This window comes from Triturus cristatus, chromosome 10 (genome assembly GCF_964204655.1).
Source record: "Triturus cristatus chromosome 10, aTriCri1.1, whole genome shotgun sequence".
Classification (NCBI taxonomy): Eukaryota; Metazoa; Chordata; class Amphibia; order Caudata; family Salamandridae; genus Triturus; species Triturus cristatus.
In genome coordinates this window covers 816,724,190-816,750,654 of record NC_140593.1, presented here as the reverse complement: position 1 = coordinate 816,750,654, position 26,465 = coordinate 816,724,190, and the positions used below count along the sequence as shown (strand labels likewise).

The 26,465-nt window shown below is 44.7% G+C and overlaps 1 protein-coding gene across 1 annotated transcript in view; it reads left to right on the top strand.

Annotated features, from left to right (window-relative positions):
• Window positions 1-26,465, top strand: part of LOC146790058 (uncharacterized protein C16orf96-like) — a 346,006-nt gene that overhangs the window by 208,325 nt on the left and 111,216 nt on the right. The window contains exons 11-13 of the mRNA XM_085628406.1: window positions 161-279; window positions 16,098-16,160; window positions 16,555-16,644. Coding sequence (XP_085484532.1) covers window positions 161-279; window positions 16,098-16,160; window positions 16,555-16,644 — 272 coding nt within the window. The remainder of the gene's footprint in view (window positions 1-160; window positions 280-16,097; window positions 16,161-16,554; window positions 16,645-26,465) is intronic.

Here is a 26,465-nt window from a genome sequence, read left to right as displayed (position 1 = left end):
GTCACTGCGGCACTAGAAATGAGGCGCAATTTTTACTAGGTAGTAACTCCAAACTGATGTTCAGTGTGCAGCTGCTAAAATTGCTGTGTTCCTGCAACACAGACACTAAACGCATAAAAAAATATTTTTTTTGTAATAATGAACTTGAATTTTTCCTCAGTTGGATCGATCAGAGCTGGAGTCGCTGCGGAAGGACTTGGATGAACTATGGAGCATCCTGAAAAAGCATTTAAATGATGGCCATTTCTTCGACTCAGACAGCGCTGCAGGTTTTCGGAAGTAAGTGAGGACCCGACCATCCTGCACTATTGAGTATCTGTGGGGCTGGACTGCCTGACTGGTCACAGGGAAGGGGACGCCAATCACAAATATTTAGGGACAAAAAAAATTCTTGATAAGAAAAATGCATTCTGTTGCACATATTTCCAATGTTTGTTCTTATTATTTTGTGGCTGTTACTGAGCAATCTCTCGCTTTTATTTTCTTTATTTTTATTATGTCACCTTGGTCACTTCTGTGCACTTACAGTAATAGAATAGTAGTGCTGGTGTGGACCCATTTACAATAATTTTTTCCAGGTGCATCATTCTCCAGTTGCCCCCCTGCTGGTTGCATCCTCATCGAGGTCATGGTATTAGGGGGTTCGCTCTCTGTTCCTGTCTGTTGTGGAATATTGTTACAATATCATTCATCTCATAATGGCTACTTCGGCTTTTTCCAACTCTCCCTGTTAGCTGGTTTGCTTTTTTTTATTTTTTTATTACCCTTCTTGTGTTTGAGTGCCCACCATGTTGGTGGGTGCTTGACAGGGCTTTAAGTGGGTCAAAAAAACTGGGGAGTCTCTCAAAGGAGTGTGGCCAATGTAATTAAGGGCGTGGCTTAAAAACACATAAGCTAAAAATCTGTGCTTAGCATAGTGTGCCGCCCGACTTGTATTTTGCTGTTTCTGTCATTGCATCCAGATATATGATTCAACAAGTAACATCATACCTACAAGTCAGGGCTATTGGCTTTGTCAATGGTTGTAAGTTGCATAAGATAAATAAGCAGCAACGATGGCTTGTATATAATATTGAAAAAGCTTCCACTTAAAGCCCTGGTGACACCAGGACAATGCTGCTGCTCCTGAATTTGAAAGAAGAGTAGGGAAATCCAGAGAGAAAATGACTCTTTAAAGGATTTCCCTTCCCCTACAACGCTCACCTGGCATGATGTCATGACGTAACTTCACCACTAGTGAGAAGTGAGCAGTGTGAGCATGCGCACATCGATGTGCATGCACTCACTGCAGTCCGGAAAAAACACGGACCGCCTGTGCCAGGGCACAAAACAGAGCCCGATAGAGACCCTTTTGAGCCCCCCTTTAAAAAACTGCCAGTGCTCAGCACTGGTGGGAGCCGGCCCACTTAAAGCCCTGGTGCTTGAGCTGGTGCTGAGGAAGAGCTGTATGCCCACCTTGCACATGTTGCATGAGTGCTCCATGCCACTACATGAGTAATTGATTTGCCTTGCTCTTTACCACCAGGGCACCATGCCCGCGTAGCTGGACTTGCACGAGTGCGCCAGGTTGCTAGTGCGAGCGCTAGACCTGCCGTATGCTTGCACCAGCTCCTAGTGGCTTTGCCTCCACTGTCCCTAGCTTTTGGTCTATCGCGTACTGGATTCAGCCTGCGTGATGCGTAACGTCCGCTTTTCCTTACTCTGCGTAAGGGCGCGTAATGACTCAGGACTTCCGCTTTCGTTCAGCTACAGTAACAGAATCCGCAAATAAGACAGCTGCAAGAAGTACTGAAAATTGCTCAGCAGGCCACTCACCTCCTGAAGTGGCTACAGACAGAAACAGGATAAGGGGGGAGGTGTGAACTGGGATATAGGAGAAAAAAGGATATTTAAGGCTAACATCCTAAAGTAAGGACTATGACAAACAGAATGGTGGATGAGCTGATGGGAGCTGCTACTGCAGCAGAGACCAGAACCTAGGGGAGGAGGAAAAGAGTAAACTACATAGTTCCCAATTACAAGTTGGGCAGATTTAAAGGTGAGGATACTCCATGGACAGAAATAACTTTCGAGGCCAGACTCCCTGCCCGTCGATCCAGCTAATATGAGTATTTGTCTCCAGAATGGGGGATAGGGTGGTGTGCACCCTGGATATCAAAAGCAGAATATTGAAGGCCCAGAATATCGAGGCTAAAATATCAAAACTGAAATATTGACAGGTAACTAAGTGCAGGTCTTCAAGGTGCGTAGATGTGGAGTTAGGAAGAGTATATCTGTACTTCCCTATATGCATTTATCTTTCCATATTCTGACCATAATATTCTTGTAGGCTGATATTCTGGGAGTAAATATTCAGTAATACAACTAGAATTGGGAGTGGGGCTGGAATTAGTGGGTCCAGATCCATAGTTGGTTTCCCCATTCTGGGGACAAATCCACTTTGTTTTGCCACCTGCTTTGAGCAGGTAGAGGAAAGAGCAGAGGGCTGAATACAGAGTGAGAGTTGGTGAGTTGCTAGGCCACGCAGGCGCAGCGGCGCATTGGGTGCTATCTTGTGCCATGTGAAGCGTTTGGATGGGGGCCTGGGGCCAAGAACACGTGGTTCTTGCCAGATCCTCAGTTAATGATGCCAGAATGACAATGTGGTTCCCCATAGGACAGTGACATTCTCTGAGACACATCTGCTTCCTGACCATCATTATGGATTGAAGTCTAGCTGTGGTGCAGGTTTCACAGTAATGCTGCTCTTTTATAAATGTCTATAACAGCCGCGGTCTGTGCAGGTAACAGCGGTGTGGTGGTGGGGCCGTGTAAGGAGGGATTTCGAGGGACGATGCTGAGGGAAATTAATTCTTTATTTAATTTTCCCTCGGCCTCGTCCCTCGAAATCCCCCCCCTAACCGGCCTCGCCCCACCGCTGTTACCTGCACAGACCGCGGCTGGTCTATAATTTGTGGGTTTTTCATTGCATTCCTTGCAGTTTGGGAACAGCCATCCTCTCTGTGCAGTCTGGTATTTGCTTCATTAGTAGGTCATTGGAGCATGCTCCTTGTGCGACTAGCCACACCTGCTTTTCAAGGTGTTCTCCTTGTATCTGATCAACGTTGGTGTGTGGCTCTGGGTTTCAAGATAGGTAATCTGCCGGATTGTTGATGCCTTGTCGGTGGTAGATGTCAGGTCGGTGGTAGATGTCAAAGTCATATTCCTGTAACTGTAATTCCCATTTATCCATTTGCAAGAGTGGGTAGGAAGCAGATCCCTGCAAAAGAGGTTTATATTCCAAGATGACCTTGAACTTATGAATATGCAAATAAAGATAAAGAGCTGCATTCAGTCTCAATGACCTCATTTTCTATCAGCGAGTATTGCATTAAGATGTTGTAAAAGTAGACTTGCAAAAGCAATGGGTGTGCACTTATTATCCGGTTCCTGAAGAAAGACGTTACAAGGACTGCATTCGACACAAGTTGGCAGGAGTATTTCGTGGTGGTATCATGTAGCAGCATATTGTTAATGGCCTGGAACCCTCAATGTCTGCTTGTCTGTGACCATTCCATGTATTATTTACTAGAAAAATGCTTATGGGTGTGACTTTCGGGGGTGAGGTCTGCAGATCTGTGAACACAAGTTCACTGATGAACATGTACCCAAAGAATTCCACCTTTCTTTTTAGAAAGGTGCACTTTTTTGGATTATGTGTTAGCTCACACTCCGAAGGTCCATACTTCTGGTGTTCCATGATGCTGGTGGTGTATATGAAGTTGTTGTCACTCACCATGGCTTGCATTAGTCCAGCCAGGACCTCCCTCGTGGCGATTTGGAAGACTTCAAAGGCTAACAAGAGGCCAAACCTGAGCATCTTGTATCTCATCAGTGCCACAGGGGAATATGGTGATACATCAGCCATCGTTATCCAGTGGCATCTGGTGGTATCCAGTTTTTGGGAACTAGTTTGGAGAACCGCCTTGCTTCATTCAGGCCTGCCAGTAGGTCATCAATGGTTGGTGTGAGGTGTCTTTCTCTCTTAAGTGCCTTGTTGGGTAAACTGATATCCGCTGCGCAAATCTCCTGGCTGGCGCTTGCTTAGATTTTCATGTGCCAGATGTAGGAGATACTAATGGGCTGCTGCTGACACCTTTTGTCTGACTGAGCTTCTTCCGGCTTCCTAGCTCTTCAGCTGGTGGACTCATGCTGTACGGTATTCAGTGGTGGCGTGGAATGATGGGACGCACCACGTGGTCAGTGTGGAGGTGCACTGGATTGGCTATCAGGTAGCTCAAAACTATGGACAGGTGATGAAATTCTTTAATTAAGTTATCAGATTCACACGGGCACACACTGAATATGAGCTGTATCAGGGGAAGCTTCCTCTGTGTTGCAGCAGATGTGCGTGCTGAGGTGTGTTATGTGGAATGTTGCTGTTACCACCATCTGTACTGTTGGATATTTGTCTTGGAGGTGTCTGCCATCAACACATGGCCTTGGCTTTGCCAGTCTGGGCAGAGGTTTTATTTGCTGGAATTGAGCTTGTCTGTGACTTTGACAGAAGACACATGAAACGTGTGGCGTGACAGTCCTGTCCACGAAAGATATTACTAATATTACTTCTCATCATGTGCTGATCTTCGTTTCTACAGTTTTTGTTGTCTCTTTTTTGATGCAATGTCAGTCAGGATTTTTCAGATGTTCATTGCCGTCCTCTGTTCATTGGTTTTGATGTCATCTGTGCTAACCCTGTTTCCAGTTTTGTGGTGCATGCATGGAACCTGGGCAAGTATGGTCCCCAGACCTATACTTGGTCCTCATAATATAAATAGTCGGAAGTATTTACATCCCTGAAGGATCGAACACTTACTTCCTTGTCTTGGTCATCATTGGTTCACGTGCTAACCAGCTCCCTTATTCGAGTGGGGAGTTGGCAGGTGTTTCCAAGTTCCATTTGCTGTGCTTGACCCAGTGCTTAATTTGAGGCGGTGGTTTCCGGTGCTCAACACCTGCACTTATTTCTTAGCACCGGCGCTTGTGATAGTCTGCCACACGATGGCACTGTCTGCCAAATTTGGGTATGAGCACAACAACAGTTTATTAATTTAATATAAATTAACATTTACTAATATGTGCTACCCAAGCTATTCGTATAGCTTTGGGGGCCTTGAATAGTATGAATTGTCACTTGTAGGACTGTGATGGTTAGTAGTTGTGTTGGTACTGTAGTTGGCAGCACTGGCAACGGCAATGGATGGTGCATGCCGCCATATTCTCCTGATGAGGGTACTAGCACTTATTGTTTGAAAAATTAACCACTGGCTTGTCCCATTACACATCGATCCTTTTCAGAGTAAAGCTGAGGATCGGAGAGTACCTTGAGGGTGGCCACTGTTTTGTCCAAGCCCTGCTCATCCCTTGTGTCTTGGAGGATTAAAACAGTTTATAGGTGTCCGCTGACGCATCTGCCAGAGCAGCGACCTCTTCACAGCCGGTTCATCATCTTCCACAGATTTTAAATAAATGTTCAAGCACCTCTGCCGTAACTTTCAGCAGGGAATGGCCAAGCCAGGAAAGGCACAGAGGGTTTGCACTAGTCGCCTCCACCCGCCTCCAGCAGCAGAGCCGGCTTTAGCGCTGGTGGTGCCCGGTGCGACAATAAGTTTTGGTGCCTCCACCCCCATGACCTCCTCCTCGGATTCTCTCACTACCACCAGGCAAAAGTGCCCCTCATCTCTCCAATCATAAGTTATTGCTAAACACAGCGGCCCCCTGAGGTCTGCGCCCCCTCCACTGGTCAGCGCCCAGTGCGGCCGCACCTATCCCTGTCACACTGCCCTAAAGCGGCCCTGTCTGGCAGCCTCCGCCAGCTCCTGGTGCAAGGTCACTCCAGCAGTGGTGTGTGGGACCGACCCACCCATCACCAGGGCTGTCCATTGATTGTACCTGCAGCCAGGATGTGCCGGGGGGGGGGGGCGGGGTGGCAATAAGTGACACAGCTGCGGCAGTGAGTGCAGAGGACCACATATTGGATTCCAATTCCATATTGTTTGTCAGCTGCACCTGGCAAATTCCTTTATTATTCTCCACATATCTGTGGCGGCTTCAGGCGGTCGTTCATTAGGCCTGCACGGTGTCTTTCACACACACTGCTGCAACATAACACGCGTGTGCCTTTACTTTTTTTGGAAGGGTCCTCTGTAATTACACAGTTTTCACCAATACTATCATCTGGCCATGGGGGGTGACACCATCATATTGTCACACCACCTTACCGCCACAAATCAGAAACTCACACGCACCAACAAACACAAATGTTATATCTCACACTCCCCTTCATACCTCAAAAAGCGCCGTCTCTCACTGTCTCTCACACACACAAACACACACACACACCCATTACACACACACACACACCATTACATCATCACATTAACTATTCTATGTAAGGTAGAAAAACGTTGCACTGCTGTTGCAGTTGTGTTTGCCTCGCTGTACCGCTCTTGCTTTTTTTTAAAACCTAGGAAGACCATTCTCACTATAAAATAGCTAAGCTTTTGTCAATTAAGGTAAATGCTTATTTCTAGTGTTGTGTGTTCATGTTTTGCCCTCCTCCTGGATTTTAGAAAAATGTTGAACTCTTTCACATTTTGTATTTGTTCGTGTTGGTCTTCTTTATGCTCGCTCTATTCCAGTATTCATAAACAAATGCGGAATATCCTTCCATGCAGTGCCGTTCTTGAAAGAGTTTGAAAGAAAACCTTAATGTAAAATCCATCAACCTTCAATTACTCATTTGTGGGAATATTCCGCCACCCACAGGCCATATTGAAAACTGCGCCATAGCCGATTCAACATCTTCGCTATATGAAGTGTGATAATCGGCAGACTCAGTAATGTTTAGTTAGTGGAGGTTAAAGGGAAGGGGCATTGAAGTTGTGCGCCCACTTGGTTAGAGGTGGCTCTACAGTAGGCTTCATAGTCATGTTTCAGTCTTTTATCATTGGCATCCGTAGCTGAGTGGGCTCTTTCTTTGCGTTGTTTCTTCCGGTTTATCTAGTGGTTGTGTTGTCATTGGTGCTCCAGGAAACAGATTGATTCACACTTCCGGAACTCCTAGGCAGTTGCTGCTGTTTATTAGTACCGTCTCCTCTTGCCTGATCTTTTCAAGCGTGATCAAAGCTTTAAGTGGTCCCGGTCCCGCGGGTGCTCAGCACCGACAGTTCTAAAAATTAGGTGCTGAGACGGGTTTATATCGGGCTCTCCATTTTTGCCCTCGGGGTGAGAAGAAATATGAACTCTGCAGCAGTACCCCCCTTCACTGCCGTTGATTCAACTTCAAAGAGACTGGTTATAGTTCTTTCACAGTCCCATCATTTCAAAACTGAAGCATTTTCAATATTCTATACAACGAAGCCATAGTTGTTGCCTATTTATCTTACACAACTAACAACCATTGGTAAAGCCAATAGCCCTGACTTGTAGGTGTTATTACTGTTGTATTAAATATCTGTGTGTAATGACAGGAACAGTAAAATCCCAGTCGAGCAGCACACTAAACTGACCATAGACTTTAAGCTTGCTTATGTTTATGCCACACCCTTTATTACATCGGCCACGCCCCTTTCAGAGACCCCCCCTAGTTTTTTCATTCCACTTAAAGCCCTGAGCGTGATGACCGATGTATTTGGTGGCCGTGACTCGCTTTCCTCTGATCGTCTTGTGCCACTGATGGCTGACATTTTGTGCTTTTCAACCATACTTTGTTAGCTTTCTCATAGCACTTCCTTAATGTTCTGCCAGCTTTGACAATACACTGCTAGTATCAGAATCAGAATACGCTTTATTCAATTTAAAAAAGATATTAAACCATAAAAGCACAGTACATAGTAAAAAAACGTACATTTCATCAATATGATTTAAGTTAAAAGATGTATTAAAAAGAAACTCAGACAATTTAAAAAAGAGGGGGACCATACACTGCTGGTATTTTTATAGTGCTTGCTGTTACTCTGTTCAGCATTACTGCTTTCATTGTACGTTGTATCTGCGGCGTTTATAGTGCTTACGTTTTTGGTAATGTTCTTTGACGGCATTGTTGTTACTTTGTTAGTGCTTGACATTGTTCTTTCTAGTGTGTGTTCTTTGAATGTGTGCTGCACATAAGGTGGATAAAATGGTTCAGTGGTTCTTTTGGTAGTGTTTTGTACTCAATGTTGTTGCAACCATCGAGTGGATTGCAGCTAAGGGGTTAATTATTACTGTTGTGGCAGTTATAATAGCTTGTAGTTTTCATAGATGCTGAAATATGTTCAGCAGGGATGCTTGCGTTTCCAATATTCGCGTTGAGATTCTATTTGTTGCTTGTTGCGGTTTGGTTCAGTTTGCTCAAGGTCTGTTTGTTGAGTTTATTCTGTTTGTCTGTAGCCACTCTACATAGAGGTTATTTGCGCAGGCACTGTTTACTTATCCGCAGTGGTTGTTCATAGTGCATCCAGATGTCTGCCCTGTTGCTCAGAATAATGCTGCACTTTCAGATCTGAATATTTTCTGCACTTGTTTCCTCACTTTGCACTTCTTTTAAGCCTCGTACAGATTCTTGAATCTCATTTTATTTCAGGTTTTATGTCTGCACCGCACAGCACTTACTTCTAGGGTTCTGCACTGCCTCACCTCTTATTTCTGCATTTATAACTTCACTTGTTTAAATGATCATCCGTTAAACTTGCTTCAGTTTTAACCTTCCACAGTTTTGTACCCTTATCAGTGCACAAGCATTTCAAGATTTCTGTGCTTTTCATTTTTCATTCCTGACATTCTTCTGTGAGTTGCCACATGGCCAGCTAGCATGTGTCTGGGACTGTCGGTCAGAAATGTCAGTAACTGACAAGCGCGTTGAGAGAAGCAAACCAAAAAGGAAACGCCTGCTTGCAAACCAAAGCTTGATTGTATGAAGCAGGAGCACTAGAGGCCCTTGGGGGGCTGCCAGTGTCAGATCAGAGACTGATAGGTTTTCAGTAAGTATCTGTGTTAGTATGGCAGGCAGCAGCAGATCAAAAGCGGCAGGTTGTGGGTCAATACATTCTTAGCATTAGATCTGGTGACAAAGAGCAAATCAGGAAATCAGAAACTGACTAGAGTCCAGAAGAAGCAAACCAAAGGCTGATGGGCTGGTCAATCTTCAGCCGGCATTTACCACATGTATTGGTTGGAATGACTGCGCTGGGTCTTGGATGACAAAAAATGTCAGTGATGCCAGCAAAGTCATTTTAGGTACCCTGCAAAGAGAGCTGCTTCGGTTCTACTCTCAATTGTGTCAGTCAAAGTGCTGCGTGGAAAGGGAGGTGCTGTGGTTATAAAGGTAGAGTTTCTTGCGTGAAGCAGATCCATTTGCTGACTTCAGAGGAACTCTCTGCATGGTGCTGGTGTCTCCAGATGTATGGTCCTTGTACACGTGTATCAAGACAAATCTGATTTTTAGAGATACAATATTATTTGAATAAAAGATCTGAAGCGTACTATAAACATATACAAACACTATTTGAGATGAAAGACTTCATACTCAACAACAATATTTTCCTCTTTGAAGATGAATGACCCAAACAAAAACAAGGCATGTCTATGGGAGCCACATTTGCTCCTTCATTTGCCAACCTATACAACGGATGGTTTGAAAAAAATATTATATTGTGTAAAGCTAATCTATGATGGATTGGACACACTTTATACTGGAGTTGCTTCATTGATGACATCCTTTTGTTATGTTCAGGTACAGTAATACACGTTGTGATAGAAGTCACTGAATACCTTAACAATAACCCCTTTAACCTGCAATTTACAATGATATTGGGCAAAGAAAATACTAATTCCTTGATGTGACTCTCTATGTAAAAGAGACTAAGATCGAGAGTAGGATTTTCCACTGACCTACGTCATAGAAATGAGAATTGCCCGCAGATAGGGCACATGTCTAGATACAAGTACTCGCCATACCACTCAGTGAGATGACCAGATTGAGACGTGACCGTAGTGAAGAAAGAATCTAACATATTGATGTACAGGACATGGAACGTAGATTTATCAGCAGGGTTACCATGCCACAGTTTTATGGAGGCCATACTGAAAATAACCAGGATCTATTGAAACCTAAGGCCAAAAAGAATGTAACCCGTTGGAGATTGTCTTTGATGACTCTATTTAACTATAAAAGTTCTGAAATTCTTACAATTAAAAAAAAGCATTGGAAGATCAGACTATCCAACCCCAGCCACCAACAAGAGCAAAAACAGAACAGCCTAAACAAATGTTATCTACAGCTAGACATGTGTAGACACTATTAGACAGATGCTTTCTCATAACTACCTTATGGCAGGCACCAACCCTTTCACCTGGTCATCCTCCCCACCAACCGGGGTTCTACACATGGGGTCAGAGTAGTATTTACAGAAAGAGGCAAACAAATGCAAACCTGTTTGTTACAATACCAAAAGAAAGCATAGCAGTCAGAATTTCATTAACTGCAGCACAGGTTTGGTTGTATGTGTAACAATATGACAAAATTATTTTTATATATATATATATATATATATATATATATATATATTGTTCAGAATGCTGAAGGAGAGGATACAGGAACACTGCTGATGGGACAATGTAAATCAAAATATGAAATATCTGTACACAGAACGCATGAAAGCATACCAACCAAGGGAGCGCCCTGCGTTCACCTTCCATGCTATTGACACCGTACTACTGTATCATGAATAAAGCCGGATAGAGCAAGACAAAGAGTACTGAGAATGAGTCAGTCAGAGGCATGGTGGATTGTTGGATTTAGAAGCAGTGAACTCAGACTTAGCACTAAAATGACACTATTTTCTGGGAATGTGAAAGATATAAACATTTATGAAGTATATGATTTGTGTTGAATGGGCAGCATGGACTACCATGTAAATATATTTCCGGCATCCCCTTGTAATTGAAATTACTAATTGCTTGAGATAGCCAGTCATGATGCCATTCACAGAGGATGTCCACCCCTGTATCCACATTGTCTATGCAAAGTATGCCAATATAATTGTAATTATAATGCTTGGGGCCTGTATTGGTGATTTTTATCTTGCATGTGTTTTTACCCTTTTAAGAATACCATTGCAGATGCTCATCTCTGGGCATACTATGACCTCCACTGTACTCAATGCGATAGGTTCTCAAGGCCTCTTGACACCCAAGGACTGAGTTCACATACTGGAGCATGGCCCCATCCTGCTCAAGCTGGTTCAAAATCTGGCGATCAAACTAAACGACAAGTTTATTTGCACGCTCCAAAGCCAATTATAGAACCTGTCTTCATTAACTTTCACTTCTCTAGAGTATCATTCGTTTTCTCATTACATGTCAGCATTGCCCAGTGATGGCATCCCAATATCTCTGCTCCTGAAATTTCACAGCGGCCATTAAAATGGCACCCATTTGACCCACACCAGACATCTTAACCTCTTCGGTGCCCGTGACGAGCTGGACTCGTCATGGGCCGCGGTGGCGCTGTGCCCATGGCGAGTCCAGCTCGTCACAAACCCCGCCCGCTAATGTAACGGCCGGCACAGGGCGGGGAAAGGGGCGGGCACCGAAGGGGTTAAACAGCTTCAGGATCTCAATACTCATCTTCGAGTCATTGGTAACATATTTCACCAGCTCTTGCTAGTTGCATTGGTCATCCAGCTTACCAGCCTGTCCGCTTTAAGTCAGTTGTTATCATACACAAGGCTATTCATGAGACTGCCCTTTACCTTATTACTACCCTGTTTCTGACATACATACCTACTCATCTCCCACACTCAAAACAAATGGTCTCCGTCTTTTGTACTTCAGGAGTGTCCTTATACAGTCATGCATTTTTCTTTTCAGTAAATTCAACTACCATGTTAAATGGCATTCATTGGTAATTCAGACTATAGGACTATAGTGGGTTCCCATCCAGTTTAACAGTAAAAAGACTCTGGCTGTCAACCACTCTGTAAAGTGCAATAACATGATATACAATGCTTTTGAATGGGCGTGGATCAACACATAGTCTTTGGTACACAGGAAGAGGAATGTTTACCCGGAAGTACTCTTGTAACACTAGCTTGAAGAATCCCTGGGAGTGAGACAGTCACTCAACCTTTTTTTTGCTGTGGTAAAACCACTATATTTTGTAAGAAAATGATTGTTATCACTTATACTAAATGTTTGTCCTTCATATGTTTCGAAGTGACATTTGGTGAACTGAACTCTCAATTCAGGTTCCAAAATATTAACCCCTTGTCGAAAAGTGCATAAAAGTTGAACATGTATATAAAGGGAGCACAGCAATAAACCAAACAGGTGGAAATAATGTCCACTGATCCCTTACAATGCCGCATAATGGATGTCGATGAGAAACTCCATTCATTTGTAAATATCATATATGAATTCCATTAATTTATTTGTTATATACAACTTATAGAAGACAAGGCTATTTGCTAAGCCCTGTAAAGCATGATTAAGAAGGATAGGAAAAAAGACAGAGTAGTAATTGATTAATAAGATTCTTTGAAGTCATTTAGGAGAAAGGACCCAAGAGCATACAAATCATGAAAGGTAAAGTAGCTGCTGAACATAGCATGCAATTGACAATGAATAAGACAATGAAAACAGGATGAGGGTTAATGGGTATCAAGAGCGGTGTTATTCATTAAGCGTTTTTTTCAACTCGGGCTGCAGGAGAGAGGGAGCTCCCTTGTTCGGTGCCCACTTTGGAGGGAGGTGTTTGCCTCTAAGGCTTTTTCTTCTCCATTTGGTTGTGGAGAGATTATTGTCTTTGGTGGAGCACAGGTTTCTTTTAGAATTCTTATTAAAGTAAACAAGTCAGAGAGGTGTTTGGGGAAATTGAGGCGTGTAGCCTTCCAAGTTATGTTAAGAAAGTTTAGTTTGAATTGTTGACTGATGAGAAGCCATGTTAGTTTGGCTTAATTGGGTGAAATGTGTTCATATTTGCTAAAGCATTAAGGAGGATAGATGATTAGTAGAGTAGCGTGGATAGGCGAGTGCTTGAATGATAAGGATCCTATGTCGCAAGCCAGTTTGAAGAAGATTTTAGATATGTTGTAAAAAAGGATAACGACCCCTTCTGAGTTTGTTTTTTGGATGCAGAAAGAAAGAGAATCCGAGTCAAACATGACTTCCAATTTTACGATGCTGTGGCAGGAGTAGTAGTAGGTTCCAGTTCTAATAGCTAATTGAAAGTAAGCTTGGATGGATTATTTTTCACACCAAATGGTATTATGTCCTCTGCCAACATGTAGATTTGGAATTGTATTAGATTTCAGGGTAATACTTCATAGATTGATCCAGTGGGTGGGATTTAAAGACAAGTTGTATTATGTCTGCAGGAGATAGGATGAAAAGGAAAGTCAAAGTAGGTTTGATAAGGAGTTAGCTGATTTGACTTGATGGAAATAGAACGATTTAAGAGGAATGTTGAGGAGCTATTTTCAAGGCATATTCTGGTGATTGTTTTTTGAGAGAAACAGACACTGAGATTGCCACACAGTTCCTGAGAGGATGTATCTTGTGAAGGTGTAGGTTTGATAAGCAGTTAGCTGATTTGCTTGGATGGAAGTAAAAGGATTTATGGAGAATTTCAAGGTGCAATTTTCGATGCACCTAAGGGGGTGTATCTTGTGAAGGTGTATTTGTAGTCATTCGTTCTTTATACATTTTAAAAAGTTCTAACTGCTGCGCTGCTTACTGTGTCTATAAGTTTCATATGTATGTATGTAGGTATATGGCATTTCTATGGTGCAAACCTAGACAAAATTCAGCGGTGTGTTGTACATGGTAAGAGACAAGTATAAATGCGATGAGTAAGAGGAGAGGAAGCTGGACTATGCATGGTTGCTGCATTGTGGTGTAGTGTTCTTTAAAAAGGTGAATCTTCAACTCTTTACTAAATTGGAGCAGCATTGGGGCGGTCTGATTAATAGGGGGATGTTGTTCTAGATCCTGAGTATCCTGGGATGTATGGAAGATGCCTGCTATTCTGTCTTTTTCCTTTTGTACACTTCTTAGTCTGAGGTCTTATGTGGTCCTGGCTGCGGTTGTGTCGAGATTAACCAGAGATGGTGAACTGGTCTGCAGGTTAGGCAGGGGTGCGAGTCGGATAGCTTTGTAAATGATGTAGCTGGTTTTGAAAATGGTGCGGCCCAGCCAGGGCAGCCAAGGGAGTTTCATTTGGATGGGGGTGATGTGATCATATTTCTTCTGCGGTCTGTAGGATGCCCCTAAGGGGAGGGACTGTAAAGTCCTGGAGGCCATGGAGTAGGGCATTACCACTGTCCAGATGCTAGAGTATGATGGTTTGAACTACAGTTATTGCATTGCCTTCTTGAGGACACAGTTTGACTGTTTTTTTAGAAAAGAGAGCCATCTTTGTTTTTGGCAGTGTGCTCCTTAAGCGTGAGGTTGGTGTCCAGGGTAAATACGAGTAACCTGACGTTCAGTAAAAGTTGTGGTTTGAAAGGTTTATTAGCACTCTTTTATAGTAGGTTTCTTTTCGCTGAGCAAATCAAATTTTTGTAGATATAGTTAGGGAGTTTGCAGAGGAGGTTATGTGATTAAGAGTTGAATTCTCACTATCTTCGTTCTAGGCTATGTCCTTTTTATTAAATCTTTGTAATTTATTTGTAAATCAAGGGATGTGCCGATTTGTATGCGGTGTGAGTTTCCTGTTCATTGTGTGATGATGTAGATGGTGGTTTTAATTTGGATTGGAATTGTAGAAAGATATTGTTTGGGTTTTCAGAGAGATATGGGTTTGCAAGTGAAGAGTAGTTTAAGTGGAAGATGCCTTTGTTTATGTCTTTGTAGTTTAGGACTGGTTATTGGGTGTTTATTGGATTTTGTTCTTTATATCTGATTGGAGTGTGATTTCATGATGTTTGATTGAAATGTAATTACGGGTAGGAAGCACAGTGACACAGCTAGATCATAGTCAAAGATTTATGATACCAGATGTCTGGCTAGAAGAAGGAACTGCCATAGCAGCTGGCTCAGCGAAGACCTATGTCACATGCTTGCTGTTTTTAAAAATCTATTTGTATTACATTGGGAGTGATAGCTCAAAAACTGTGTTCAGTCGATTCCTCATTTGCTGTTTTCTTATTATTTACACAGGGAGTTTTTGTTCGTTCTTTTTATTAAGTGTCTTTGGTTAATGCATGCTATCATTGTTAATGATTCTATCGTGCCAATAAATCATTGGGACTCAAAAAGAATGTTTAATGCTTCTTACTTACTCTTGAAGGTCACCCCATTCTAGATCAGTAGCGCTCAATAAAGTGTAAATGCTTACTGCTTTCTACTGCATGCCTCACCAGTGGCATTTGACCTTCATGGGGCATTATACGTGTCTGTCCTCAGAGTGTCCAATAGATGACTCACCATCAATGTGTCTCTAGGATCTATGTGAAAAGAGAGAAGTCTATTGGTAAGAAATTCATGTCTTTGACCCCCATTTCCAAGAAACCATTACCACATGTGTCCCTTTTTAGGGACCCCACACCCCATGTACAAACACATGCGTACCACCCTCAAATCTGTACTCCACATTTCCGCCTGGGACACGTCTCCTGCCCACAAAACCTCGTTGTTATGGTCTCCCTTCTTTTTTCATGTTGACAATTTTTTGGGTTATAGAGTCTATATTTTCAGATGATGTCACTCCTTTATTGTTTGAATGTATTTTCATTTTTTTTGTTCAACAAATTTAAATTTGAAAATTTCTGTGATAGCAATCCACAGTCTCCCCCTTTCTTGTCACTCTCCTTTTTATGGGGTCGTTTCCCCCCTGCTGCTATCACCATGTGATTTTGTTTTATACTCTTGGTGTCCTCGTGACCTATACTGATGAGCAACATGTAAGGGGAGTGACACCTCCATGTTATCTGCCATGTTCAGGACTCCATTTTGAATCCTCCTGCCACACATTTTCGTTGTACCGCGGCTAATGATGCTTGTATTTTATTTCTGAGGTGGATGGGTCTTGTCATAATTAACATCTTTTCTGAAGATGGTGTTTGTTTCTCTTTCAGGAAGCTCTTTGAGAGGGTGAAATGCATCTCCTGTGATCGTCCGGTGACCATGATGACTGCACCGTAAGATTTCCCCACATTATCCTTTGTGTCCCTGATAGTTTTACCAGTAAAGCTGTATAATTGTGCAAATTTAGTGCCCATTTCAATGGAATATGTGTTGTTTGTAAATTACAATGTGCCACCACGCCATGCCTTAGTTATATTAAAAAATCGCCCCCCTCGTCTCCATTAAAGTTAGGTGGGTTGCGAAAGTTTGTCTTTCTAAAAAGTGGGACATGGTTCTAAAAAGTTTGGGAAGTTTTATCTTAGACTATCACATGAACTGGCTGGAATCCCAGACCATACTTTCTCAATTTTTATGCATTATACTTATACATTTATGCACATACGGTTTTCTTCTTTGTGACTTCTGAAGTGCACTGTCTGAGATTTGCTTTCTTCCTTTTCTTGCCAGTCATCTGGTCACAGTGAGATCATCGCCATTGCAACCCAGACCTCGTCCGAATAGCGCTATGGACTGCGAGATACGGGATGACGTCACCAGGTAAAATGTTCCTCCTGATAGGTTGTGCAATGAAAACACAGAAGGAGTCAAAACTCACTGCTTTTGGCCAGAAACATTTACCTCTGAATGTAATAGTAGATGAAACTTTGGAAAGTTACTTCGCACATATGGATAGCTTCCCTTGTCATCTCATATTCTCAAGACAATTTCCTTGAAAATACCAAGATATTTTTAAATGCTGTGCTTACATTTTGTCTGGTCTGGGTGCATAAATTTAAGAACTATTTAAATTATTTCTGTTATGGAAGAAGTCTGTTTTCATCTTGAATCCCAGGTGTAATTAGGCACAGCAATTTAAATCCTTTAAAGTGCAATAAATGCTGTGTGAATCTGAGAGTTACCCTCCGAATAGCATTCCTGTCTACCAAAGATCATTTTGGAACTTGCTAAAATGTTGGCTACAAAGATATTGAGTTACACCAAGATTGAGTCAAAAACATAAACTTAAAAAACATTTGGGCACAATTCGTAAAGGCAGTTGTACATCTGCACTGGTAGAAGTCTGTCTATTCCTCATGGGGGCAGATTTACAATGTTCTCTTTATTCATGAAACTCAGCAGCAGTGCGCATGGAAAGTAGTACCCGTTTTCCAGGCGCACTGCAAAGTAAGTCACTTGCTTTTTGTAACAACTGCTAGTTCCCGAATGAGTAATTTACATAGTAAACCATTCTGCACTGTTGAAAGGAAACACAATATGCACATGTACATTTTTTTTCTCCACACTGAAAACAGTGTTCCCAGTGGAGAAAAAAAAACTCCTTCCCGTGCACCCACAGCAAATTTGATGGTGACCCATTCACCTTCCCACTATGGAACAGGAGCTACTCCTGTTGCTGGAGGGAAAACTCCAGCTTCCTGCAGACTGGGAAAAGATCTGGTGGGAGTTGATGAATGCCCACAAACCTTTCTGGAATTCAGGTTCTGATTCGAGTAAACGCAAATGGAGAGGAAGGGAGTTCCAAAGTTTAGAAGACTGCACCATGAATGATCTGCTGCCCAGTCTCGCTTTGCGATATCGTGGGATTTTCAAGAGTCGCTGATTGTTGGATCGCAAAATTCAGCTGGTACAGCTGCAGCCTTTTTTGGAGGTACCCGGGTCCCAGGTTTCTGGTGGCCCTAAATACCAGGGTCAATGATTTAAATTCGATCCTTCTAGTTATAGGAAGCCAATGAAGTTGCCTCAAATGTGGAGAGATGTGGTGGCGCAAAGGTACCCGCCGGATTGACCTTGCCGTGGCATTCCGCATAAGTTGGGGCCTGCGCAGTAAGTATGCAGGTAGCCCCAAGTATCGGCGATTTGCATAGTCCAATGAGGACGCGACTAACGCATGGACTACTGTCTTCCGATGAATTTAAGGCAGGAAGCGCATACATTTCCCAATGGCCCTCATCTTCCAAAAGCAGGTGGACGAGATATGCTGTATCTGGGCGGAAAAGGACAGCTCTTTGTCCAACCTGATTCCCAGATTCCTGGCAGCCTCTGAGAGGGGTGGAGGAGGATTCAATTCTGACGACCACCACAGACTGGGTGGAGGAGGGGGCGCACGACTGAAAAAACAGGACTTTTGTTTTATCAGTGTTTAATTTCAGGCAGTTCATATGCATCCAGCCTAGGATGTCTTTTAGGCATGCCTTAAAATTGTGAAACGCCTCCACTGAGTGATCTTCACAGGCAAACACCAATTGAGTGTTGTCTGCATAGGACAACAATTTCATGCCCCAGGCTTCAATCAGCGTGACCAGAGGAGCAAGGTAGATGTTAAAAAGCAGCAGGCTGAGTGCCAAACACAGCGGAACCTCACACCTTAGAAGTTTTGCAGATGAACAAAACGGACGAAGAAACACCTGTTGGGAATAGTTGTCCAATAAAGATCGGAGCCAGGATAATGCTGTACCGTACACTCCTGCCTGGTGGAGTCTGCTGAGTAAGATGGAGGGTGAAACCGTGTCAAAAGCTGCCGATAAGTTCAGCAACACCAGCATAGCCGAGACACCTTGATCCATAGACTCTCGAATGGATTCAGAGACTTCTAGTAGCGCTGTCTCGGTGCTGTGGCCCGCTCTGAAGCCTGGCTGGGATGCATGGAGGAGGCCATAGGTGTCTATGTAGATTGCCAGCTGCTTATGCACCAACCTCCCTAGCATTTTGGCTGGGGCAGTTAGTAAGGAAATAGATTTGAAGTACCTAAGAGCCTCAGGATCCGCTGCTGGTTTCTTAACAAGCGGGAGTAAAAATGTTTCCAAACCGCAGGAAAGATGCCTGTCTCCAGGGAGGTGTACCGATCTGGTTAAGTATCGGATTTAACCAGTGTGCCAGTGAACTGAAAAGGCAGATGGGACAAGGGTCTCCCGGAGAGCCTGATTTGCATCTCGATAGTTCAGCTAATGTTTCCTCAAGGGGAGGTGGGGCAAAAACAGACAACGAGGCGTGTGAGCCTGAAAGCAGCAGGGAGGTGGGAAGATCCTCTACTCAGGGAAATGTGGAGTAGATATCAAGAATCTTGGACTCAAAAAAGTCCGACAGGTTAGTACAGATTGTTGGGGTATGGCGAAAGGAGCAGTCCAAAGCAGTGGGATTGATGAAGGATTTCGTGATGTTAAAGACTTCCTTGGTGGAATTGGCTGCGCTTTCTATGCAGTTGGCAAAATATTTTCTCATCTTGCGGCGCTTGAGCCTCTGAAATGTTTTCAGATCCGCCCTTACTGACATCAGGGCAACGTCAGACCGACATATTATCATCGGGGGCGGGATTTGAACCTTGTTTTTGATAATACATTGGACAGATGCTGTCAGCGGACGCACCAAGCCAGAGCGCTCTCGGTACTGGGGATGGAAAGATTGCTGGATTTGGGGCTTTGTGATTTGTGGCGCAGTTGCCATCCGCAGGACCGGGAATACTCTTACTACTCTCACGCCCACAAGACTTATGCCAGACTGGATTATCTTTTGGTATCTACCTCAGTCCGAGTGATAGCGACAGGGATTGAGATAGGGGTTACCTCACTCTCCGATCATGCACCGGTGGTTGCTACTTTCACCCTTCCACCCTTGTCATAGCCGGCTAGGATATGGCGCCTTAGAGACACCCTCCTAACTAGAGCAGACGTGGTCACACACATACAGGGTTCCATTACTGATTTCCTGTCACGTAACGCTAACACTGACACGACTCTGGCTACACAGTGGGCGGCACTAAAGGCAGACCTCCGGGGGAGTTTATTGCCATATCGGCGGCAGATAATGTAGAGCGCAGGCGTAAACAGGACAACCTTACACGACGGACAAGAGAGCTGGAGCAGATGCATCAGAAAACGGGAGCTCCCCGTGTGTGGCACCAGCTAAATGCGACGCGCCAACAACTTGCAGCCCTGGATCAGGATCCGGCGGAGTTTGCGGCCCTGAGGTTAAAACATGCCTACTAGACCGGGGGGGACAGGTGAGGGCGCCTTCTTGCTCACAAGCTCCGTGAAGTCCCACAGAAACAGGGGGTCCGCGAGATCTTCAGGGGAGATGGCATGCGAGTTTCGGAGGACGGTGCCATTGCAGAGGCTTTCCGCGATTTTTATGCTACGCTTTATACTGCCTCCCCGTTGGATGAGACGGAGGGGGCAGACTTTCTGGACTCTGTCACTCTCCCAGCCCTGACTCAGGCACAGGCCGATCTATTAGATAAGGACATACGGGTAGAGGAGGTAATTGCTGCCATAGCCCGGCTGAAACTTGCAAAGGCCCCCGGGCCAGATGGCTTCCCAGCCATCTTCTATAAAAAGTTTTGTGCCCGGCTCGCTCCTCTCCTCACTCGACTCTTCAATTCCTTTTCCGAACCCGGGGCGATTCCTCAGGATCTTTTAGAGGCTTCTATAGCAGTAATCCCTAAACCGGGGAAGGACAAGACCCAGTGTGGTGCGTATCGCCCCATTTCCCTTCTAAATGTAGATCTTAAACTGTACACAGGGATTTTGGCCAACCGTCTCGCACCCCACATGCCCGGACTTATTGACCCGGACCAGGCGGGTTTTATTCCGGAGCGCCAAACATCGGACAATACAAAACGTGCTCTCCATTTAATTGAGAAGGCTTCCCACACGGAGGGAGAGTATCTGCTACTCACAATTGATGCGGAGAAGGCATTCGACTGAGTTCATTGGCCGTATTTAGAGCGGGTTTTGCAGCGGATGGGCCTGGGAGAGAAATTCCGCACCCACATATTTAATTGTCATAAGTTCCCGTCTGCTTCTGTCTGGGTGAACGGCTACACGTCCACTAGATATCCGATACAGAAGGGCACCAGACAGGGGTGCCCTCTGTCACCCCTCCTTTTCGCCGCCTACATGGAACCGCTCGCCCAGCGGATTAGGCAAAACCCAGCAATCTCCGGAATCTGGTTCGGGGGATATGTGCACACCATCAGCCTGTACGCAGATGATGTGCTGATCTCATTATCTAGTCCACGCACGGCGTTGCCAGTATGCTCTGCGGATTTGGACACCTTTGAGCGGGTTGCGAGGTTTGAGGTCAATGCCGACAAATCGTTGGCCCTTGATCTCTCCCTGTCAAGATTCACCCGGGAATATCTTCAGGGTTTGCTGCCCATTCAGTGGGCTCCTGAAACGATTCCCTATTTGGGGATTCAGTTGGCGCCCACTCTCCCGCAAGTCGTTGCTATCAATTATGCTTCCCTGCGCCGGGAGATTTGCCGGGAACTTGGTCAATGGAAATATAGCCCTCTCTCGTGGCTGGGGAAAATTGCAGCGGTTAAGATGACCATTTTGCCTCAAATTCTCTATCTCTTTCGTACTATTCCTTTACATCCGCCTGCGGGCTGGAAACAGCAGACCCAGTCTGAACTTGCCCAGCTCATATGGCATGGTCGGAAGCCACGCATGAAACAGATGCTGTCGACTCTGCCCCCGGAGGGAGGCAGTTTGGGAATTCCAGATCTACAGCTTTACTACCAAGCAGCTCAATTGCGATACTTGGTTGAATGGAGTCGTTGGGAATCGGAGAAACATTGGTTGTTTCAGGACCAAGCGGTAGCTGCTCGGCCTCTGCGGGAGATCCCCTTTCTCCGCAGGCAACATAGGCCCCCTAACCTGTATGCCTCATATATAACCTGTGTTCCTCTCTAAGTGTGGGACCGCACTAATATTAAGCACTACCTTTACCTCCCCGCTTACTCCTCTGATGAACAATCCGGATTTCGCTCCGGGAATGGACCACGTGGCCTTCGCGGCATTGGAAATCAGCGGGTTGCCGTTTCCTGTACCATCTATATGGGGCAGACGGCGTTATCCCCTTTCAGCATTTTAAACAGGAATACGCGCTGCCGGAATCAGAAAGACTCCGCTATTTGCAAGCTCGTCATTGGGCGCTTGATGAGCGAGTTTGTCCGGCGGCTGATAGACGCTTCTCCCCCTATGAGCGTTGGCTCCTTACATGCACATCGGACAAACAATTAATCTCGGACTTTTATAGGATGCTCCAGTTTAGACTTGCACACATCCACAATCCTGGTAGGGCGCGTTGGGAGAGGGAGCTAGGCAGGACACTCAGCCACAAGGAGTGGGAGGGTATATACTATAGCATTCAGCTTATCATATGGGGCTCACCGAGACTCTCACGAAGGTGGTAATATATTGGTACTACACTCCAGAATGTCAACATTCAATGGACCACACGAGGGAGGCGGGGTGTTGGAGGGGGTGTGACCATATAGGTACATTGACGCACTTGTTGTGGGAGTGTGAACATATTATATTTGTGTTCTTTTTCTTTCAAGTGTATATTAGCCTTTGCTTCGAATTGGGGTGGTTGACCAGCAGAGGCGTATGCCCGGATGCGGAAACGCATTTCTAAGTTGACTTGTGCAGTTGCATACCCTGTGCAAGTATGGTTGGGATAGCTTACCCGGTCAGAATTGCTTCGAGTGTTCTGTTCCTTTTGAAAATTCAAGAAAGATTCAAACCGATACATGGAGCGCCTGCTAGAATTTATAGACCTTAGTGGGTCACTTCTTCAGGGACAGGGACTTAGTGCATCCCGAGTGTCTTGCTCGCCTGCTCCTGATCATTATCTGACAGTTCATTCCCCTTCCTCCATTTTATTAGACGCGGCCGGCCCGGATGGGTTGTAGGCTGCATGCTGTGTTTAAGTTGGGAATGTCTGCTTGGACTTTTGCTTTGCTTTGCCTTGCTGATATAATTGTGTAGTAGCACGCCGGCCCGCTGGGTTGTTGGCGCTAAGCTCTTGTATCACTGACGGTGTTCTTTCAATAAAATAGATTTAAAACTGAAATGTTTTCAGGCCTTCCTTGTAGAGTTCCTTGTCAACCTGATATAGGACTTTCTCCAAGTCTGTTCCAGCTTCTTACATCTTTTCGTAGTTTTTTGGAGAACCAAGGGGCGAGGGTTTAAATCTTTTCCTGGATGCTGGCTTTAAGGGTGCTATTTGTTGAAGCCAACGGAGTCCTTATCAGAGTCGCCTGTCAACTGTGGCAGTGATTTTAACAGTGCCGGCCCCAGAGACTCTGCAGTGGCTTTTCGTCAGTCCCTTGTGTTTTCGGCAGGAGGCCAGCATTCTGCAGGTCTGGCCTCTAGCCTAAAGGTGACTGGCACAAGCGAGTGGTCAGACCAGGTCAGGCAGAGGGGCGCCTACCCTGAGGTTCGCAGTATTAGAGAAAATCAGATCCAGCATGTGTCCCGCACTATGAGTGGGTGCCGAGACCAATTGTCTGAAGTTGAGGCCATCCAGAGTTTCCAAAAATTGGGCCGCCTGGCTGCAACTGTGGTCATCTAAATGTAAGTTAAAGTCCCCTAAGACTATGAGGTTAGCGTATTGCAGAGAAAGTTGAGCGATCGGATCGCAGAGCTCTGTGAGGTGGATTGCAGAGCTGTCAGGATGTCTATACACTAGCAGCCCAGCGAGGTGGCTAGCAAGAGCCTAATGCAAAAGGAGAGGGTTTCGATGTTCCCAAAGGAACCTACTCTTTCTGAGGTAATCCCCCACTTGTCTCTGAGGACAACTGCAATGCCCCCCTCTTATCCTGTTTTCCCCTCTATTGACACGCGCTATCCGAAAGCCGGGGGGAGGATTAGGATTATGTCAGGGTTGGAGACCTCGTTTAACCATGTTCCGTTAGAAACATTAGATCCCAGTCCTTTGTGTCTAAGGAGAGCCAAATGTCCTCTGCTTGCTTCGGCAGGGATCTGCAATTGACTAGGCAGACTCTAATTGTCGACTGACTGTTAGTGCTTGGCCAATGGTGGCCATATTCCCTCTAGGTAACCCAGCAGCTTTCCTCATTGTAAAGTTACAAGCCCTGCAGCAGTAGTCTATAGTCTCCATTGTAAGATCAACTGTGGTCTCACCAGGGCGCTTATTGGTTTTCAGGGCCAGAAGCGCTTCTCTTGACCAAGTAACGGTGTGGTCGCTGTAGAATTGGGCAGCATGGCTGGCACTGGCCGCAGTCCAGACGTGGACAGGCATAGATGGGCTTGCCCCTGGCATGCCAGCTGCGCCACGGCTCCCATTTTAAAGGATATGGGCAGGCAGGTGAACCACAACTAGCTTGCCAACCCCTAAAATGACAGCCAGCCAATGTCCCGATCAGGGAGAGGAAAGATGGTAGCTCCCTCAGATAGGACAGTGGTGCAGCGGTATGGCAGAAGGCCCAAGCACTCCTTCCCCCAATGAGATCAGCAGTAAGAGGTGTGGAGGAAGAAAGATGAGGAGCACAGCCAGCCCCGCACTCTGCAACATGCAGCAATGTGGAGCGGCCTTACAGAACAGTTAAAAGACACAGCTAAAATAGTGTGCAGTCAAGCCACTCACCACTCAAGTAATAACAACTTTGGCCTCGCTGACCACAGAACAGCAAAATATCAGCCTCACTTGCACTGGAGTTCGTTTTTGAAGACCAATTTGGCTGCCCAGCCTCCGTCCTTCCTTTTGCTCTGCAGCGTCAGGTCTCCTCCTGCCAGATGTCTCCTTTGCCTCAGACCAGGCCACTTCACACCTAATCAATAGTGCTTGGCTCAGCCTGTCAAAGGCTGGCCAGTCAGAAGAGGCTGCTGCAGGCACATCGTTAACATAAGTTCTCTAACTTCTTTTCTGTAATAGTTATAATAAATCCAACATGGGCAAGTTGCTTGATTTATTGCAACTATCATTTTCATATTTTGAAGTATTATTTTAGCTCACTCCTGTCAATTGTTAGACTTTATTAAGGTGAATAAAGTGTTACCATGTTAGCCTATTGAGCTAATGCACTATAATGGAGAAAAAACAAAATTCAGTTTTTAACTCACCAGGGCTTATAAAACATATTTTATAATCTCCCTGCTTCCTTTAACATGGCATCCTCCCCTTGGGGCACACAGGTTAGACCTTTGGGGTGAATTAAATGTAAAAATAAGGTAATTTAAGATTTTGGATTACCTTTAATTCCAAATTCAATTTTGGGAATAGTTTATTTTAAAAGGATCCTGCAAAGCAGGGCTGGCTTTTAAAATGACAGCGGGCAACACAGCAGTGCACACTTAAATGCATTAAATCTACTGGGCCTCTAAACCAACATGCCCTACCATATACTAGGGACTTACAGATAGGTTGTCAGTACCAATTGTACTCATACCTAATTACCATGTACATTTTACACAGAGCACAGGCCCTGGGGGTCTGGTTATCAGGCGTCAGGGCACAATCAGTGGCAAAAGGTGGGGGGGGACACTGCAAAAAAAGCCCTGTTTTCTCACAATGATGATGATGATACTGACGAAGACCTAGGAAAGGATGTTTCTAGGCTTCTGAAGACAAAGTCCCATCCCATCATAAAGAAGAGGAAGATCGCAGCTGGTGTTCATTGGTATTCACACCATGAAAAAAAGTACGAGGAGTATTATGATGATGATTTAATGAGTCCAGTTACGACGAGCCACCTTTGATGTAAATTCCCATGGATTAAATCTGTGATCTGCAGTCCTTGATAGTGAATTATTATACAGGATCCCATCTGTTCTTCAAAATCAGGTCCTACAAACACAGCCATTGTCCATGCTGTTATTGGTGCCACAGTTGCAACAATCTCCTACAGCACTGTGACAGCGATCTTCTTCACTTCCACCTCTTTCTCTTCCATCTGCTGAACCTCAAACTGCTCTGGATGTAGGGAGTGATAATACAGTATAAGTAAAAAGGGATCAGTTTTAAATGCAACACCACTTAATGATGGGCAAATGTATGGTGCAGGCCCAAAAAGAAGAGGCAAAAACCCTGCTGGTGAATTCTGCGTCGAACGACATAGGTAAATTTAATCCCCTCATTAAGAAATCATAAGAAAGGTGTGTCCTCCCTCTTGTGGAAAACAAGGCTGATTTCTCTATGACTTTAAAAATCCATCTACGAGAATATCTAAGGCAACACAAATAGTTTATCAGATCTGGATGGAAGTGAAGAAATTAATGCATTCCCCGGCCTCTGTTCAAACTACTGTACTTCTGGCGGACAAGAAATACTGGACTCCAGATAACACTCCTTTCTGCTTACTCTGTGATGGTTCATAAGGCACAGAGACCCTCCCTTAAACGACTATATCATGCAATGCTCCACCAGATAGGGAAGGACATTGCACATGAGAGTCATAGTTAGCAGCTACCACTGTCCCTGCAGCAAATGACATGGCGATATTGGGAAGACACCATGGCCAGATGTGGAGTGATATGGGCCCTTTCAGAGAGTTGCTTCTTGAAGAAAAAATGGAAGACGCCATAGCAATCTTACCTGAGGCTGAAAGAAAATGT